The sequence below is a fragment of the Buceros rhinoceros genome, unplaced genomic scaffold, assembly GCF_000710305.1.
Source record: "Buceros rhinoceros silvestris isolate BGI_N320 unplaced genomic scaffold, ASM71030v1 scaffold1969, whole genome shotgun sequence".
Taxonomy (NCBI): Eukaryota; Metazoa; Chordata; class Aves; order Bucerotiformes; family Bucerotidae; genus Buceros; species Buceros rhinoceros.
The window spans coordinates 19112-21412 of record NW_010429573.1 but is presented as its reverse complement, the minus strand read 5'-3'; the positions used below and the strand labels follow the sequence as shown (position 1 = coordinate 21412).

Genomic DNA, 2301 nt, shown 5'->3' with positions numbered 1-2301 from the left:
CCTACAAGTTTTGGCTATGCATATTTCTGTAAAAATCAGATTTCTTTTATTCAACTATCCAAGATACACATTTAAAATCTTGGAGTTTGATACTTACAGCTGAAAATTTATCTTAACTATGGTATTCTAAACTGAAATTTTTACATATTCACCAGGTTATTGCTTTAAATTATTGTAATTGTTTTCTAAAGGGATATATAGAGAATTTCCATTTTACAATTAAGTCAAAATATAACATAGAAAGCTCACCAAAAACTTCATGTTTCTGTCATCCTCTTCATCCAAAACACTGCTGTCTTCAGTCTTAAAATGCTTTAGCAAAGGTATAGCTCCTCTGTTTGTAGTTCTATCTCCATTTCGCAGAGTTTTTCCAAGGTTTAATGTGGTTAGCAACCTATCTTCATCCTCTACCTTTTGCAGAGATTTTGAAACTGAGAATAGAAAACCTTGAGAAAAAAGAGAAAGAGAGAGAATTAATATGTATGATGAGATACACATTCTTAGTTACTTAACACTTGCATAGAAGTTAAGCAATTTTCAAATTTTAAGAAAGGTTTTCCAGTTGTAAATTAACATGTCCTCCTTCTGTGCCCACTTTATATATTTTACAGACTGAATGGAAACTACTTCAATGGCTGATGAGTTCACTCTTTTAAAATGACTCATGTTAAGGAGTAACCTTTTCTATAATCCTTCTAATCCCATCTGTTGTTTGGAACTACTTAAACATTTCTTTAGCATGAATAACTTGTGTCTCTGTATGTTTTCATAACAGAATGGATTAGTTCCTTTTGATGGATCATTATAAAAAGTTTACAGAAAAAAGTCAAGTCCATTTGTGTTGTTTATAAATCCTTACTTCCAGTTAAGGCAATTTAAGAGAAGGAACTGTTGTAAATTGTGATCTATCATAGTTTTTGATCAAAACAGATTCACTAAAGAGTTGAAAAGCTTGAAATTTAACAATAGCTTAGACTTCCACTGTGTTAGAGCTGAAATCATTAATTTGTATTTGAATGTGCATTATGGCAGGTTACATTATTCAGAGCTTATGTCTGGAAATCTTCATTAATACATAAGTCTATCTGCATTTTCTTTCTGAAAATGGACTTTTCCCAGTGTAGAAAGAAAAGTAAAGTTCAGCTTTTATTTTAAAAAAATCTTTGGAGGCTACCTCTTCCCCCATGGAAGGAAAGGCAGGAGTTTTTGCATAACATTTACCTTACCTGAAAAGCAAATGGGACCAGATCAAATTTAGCTAACCTCTTCATGTTTGTATTAAGTCGCTGTGTGCCTCTTAGCTGGTGCCCATCTCTTAAATTCCTGTTTGTTCTAACCTGTAAGTTAGCGCAGGGAACTAAACATCCTGCTAGTCAAGGTAGACCCCTAGGAAATTGACCAAGAAACTGACTAAGCAGAAAGAGTGCCAGTTTCCTCTTGTTTTCCTCCCTCACTCCATTTTGCTTTTCCTGCTTTTTGTCTCCACTGTCATACACTAGGAACCAAATGTAGATTTGTATTAGCAAAAGTGATTTCTTACAGTGGTTTGGGTTTTTTTTACTGATTTTCTGATGGTCTTCACTAGTAGCTACAACTGATGTGGTGTGAAGGAGAAAGTAAGGTTGGTATTTAATAGGCTAGACAAATCATCAATGGTAGTCACAGATAGCGAGTATACATTTTGCCTTTAAACCTGTTACAAGAAGTCCAAGTAGGAAATATAAGTACTACTGTGAGGTGTTCCATAGTCATAGTGAAGTACAGAAATAATGATTCATGCCAAAAACAGGCAATGATACAACACTAATCCGCAGACTGAGGATGTTCAGTAGAACAACTGGCCAGCGTTGTTGGAACTGTGGTATTTTTAATCACTGTTGACTGCTAAACTTCCTGGAAGAGCAGACTACCTGGCCAAAGTAACTTCTTGGTAGGAAGTTTAATGGGAAAATATGTCCTTGTGGACTAAGCAGATTTTGACTAAGAGACACTTCAAGTATACCGACTTTCCCCAAATGAGGAAAGCACATATGATCCTTCCTAGGCAGGGCATCTCTGACAAATAGAATTATTGCATCTCTTTGTTTTAATTTCCTTGCTGTAGAGTCTGTACTTGCCTCTGGGCAATTGGAGTTGGTTTTTTTACTTGACTTGAATTGCCTGGCTAGGAAGGAGACAAATTTGAAAGTCAGTATATAGTTTTATACTTCTCATCTATCCTCTCTTTGCTGATTGGTGTTCTTCCCTCACAATCAGTATTTGTACAGTTTTGTTCAATTAATAAAGCAAAAGCCATATATT

General features: G+C 34.9%; 1 protein-coding gene across 1 annotated transcript in view; it reads right to left on the bottom strand.

Moving 5' to 3' along the window:
* PMCH (pro-melanin-concentrating hormone) overlaps positions 1-498 on the bottom strand; it is a 1336-nt gene extending 838 nt beyond the window's left edge. Inside the window, exon 1 of the mRNA XM_010142669.1 lies at positions 250-498. Coding sequence (XP_010140971.1) covers positions 250-498 — 249 coding nt within the window. The remainder of the gene's footprint in view (positions 1-249) is intronic.
* Positions 499-2301: the final 1803 nt, after the last annotated feature.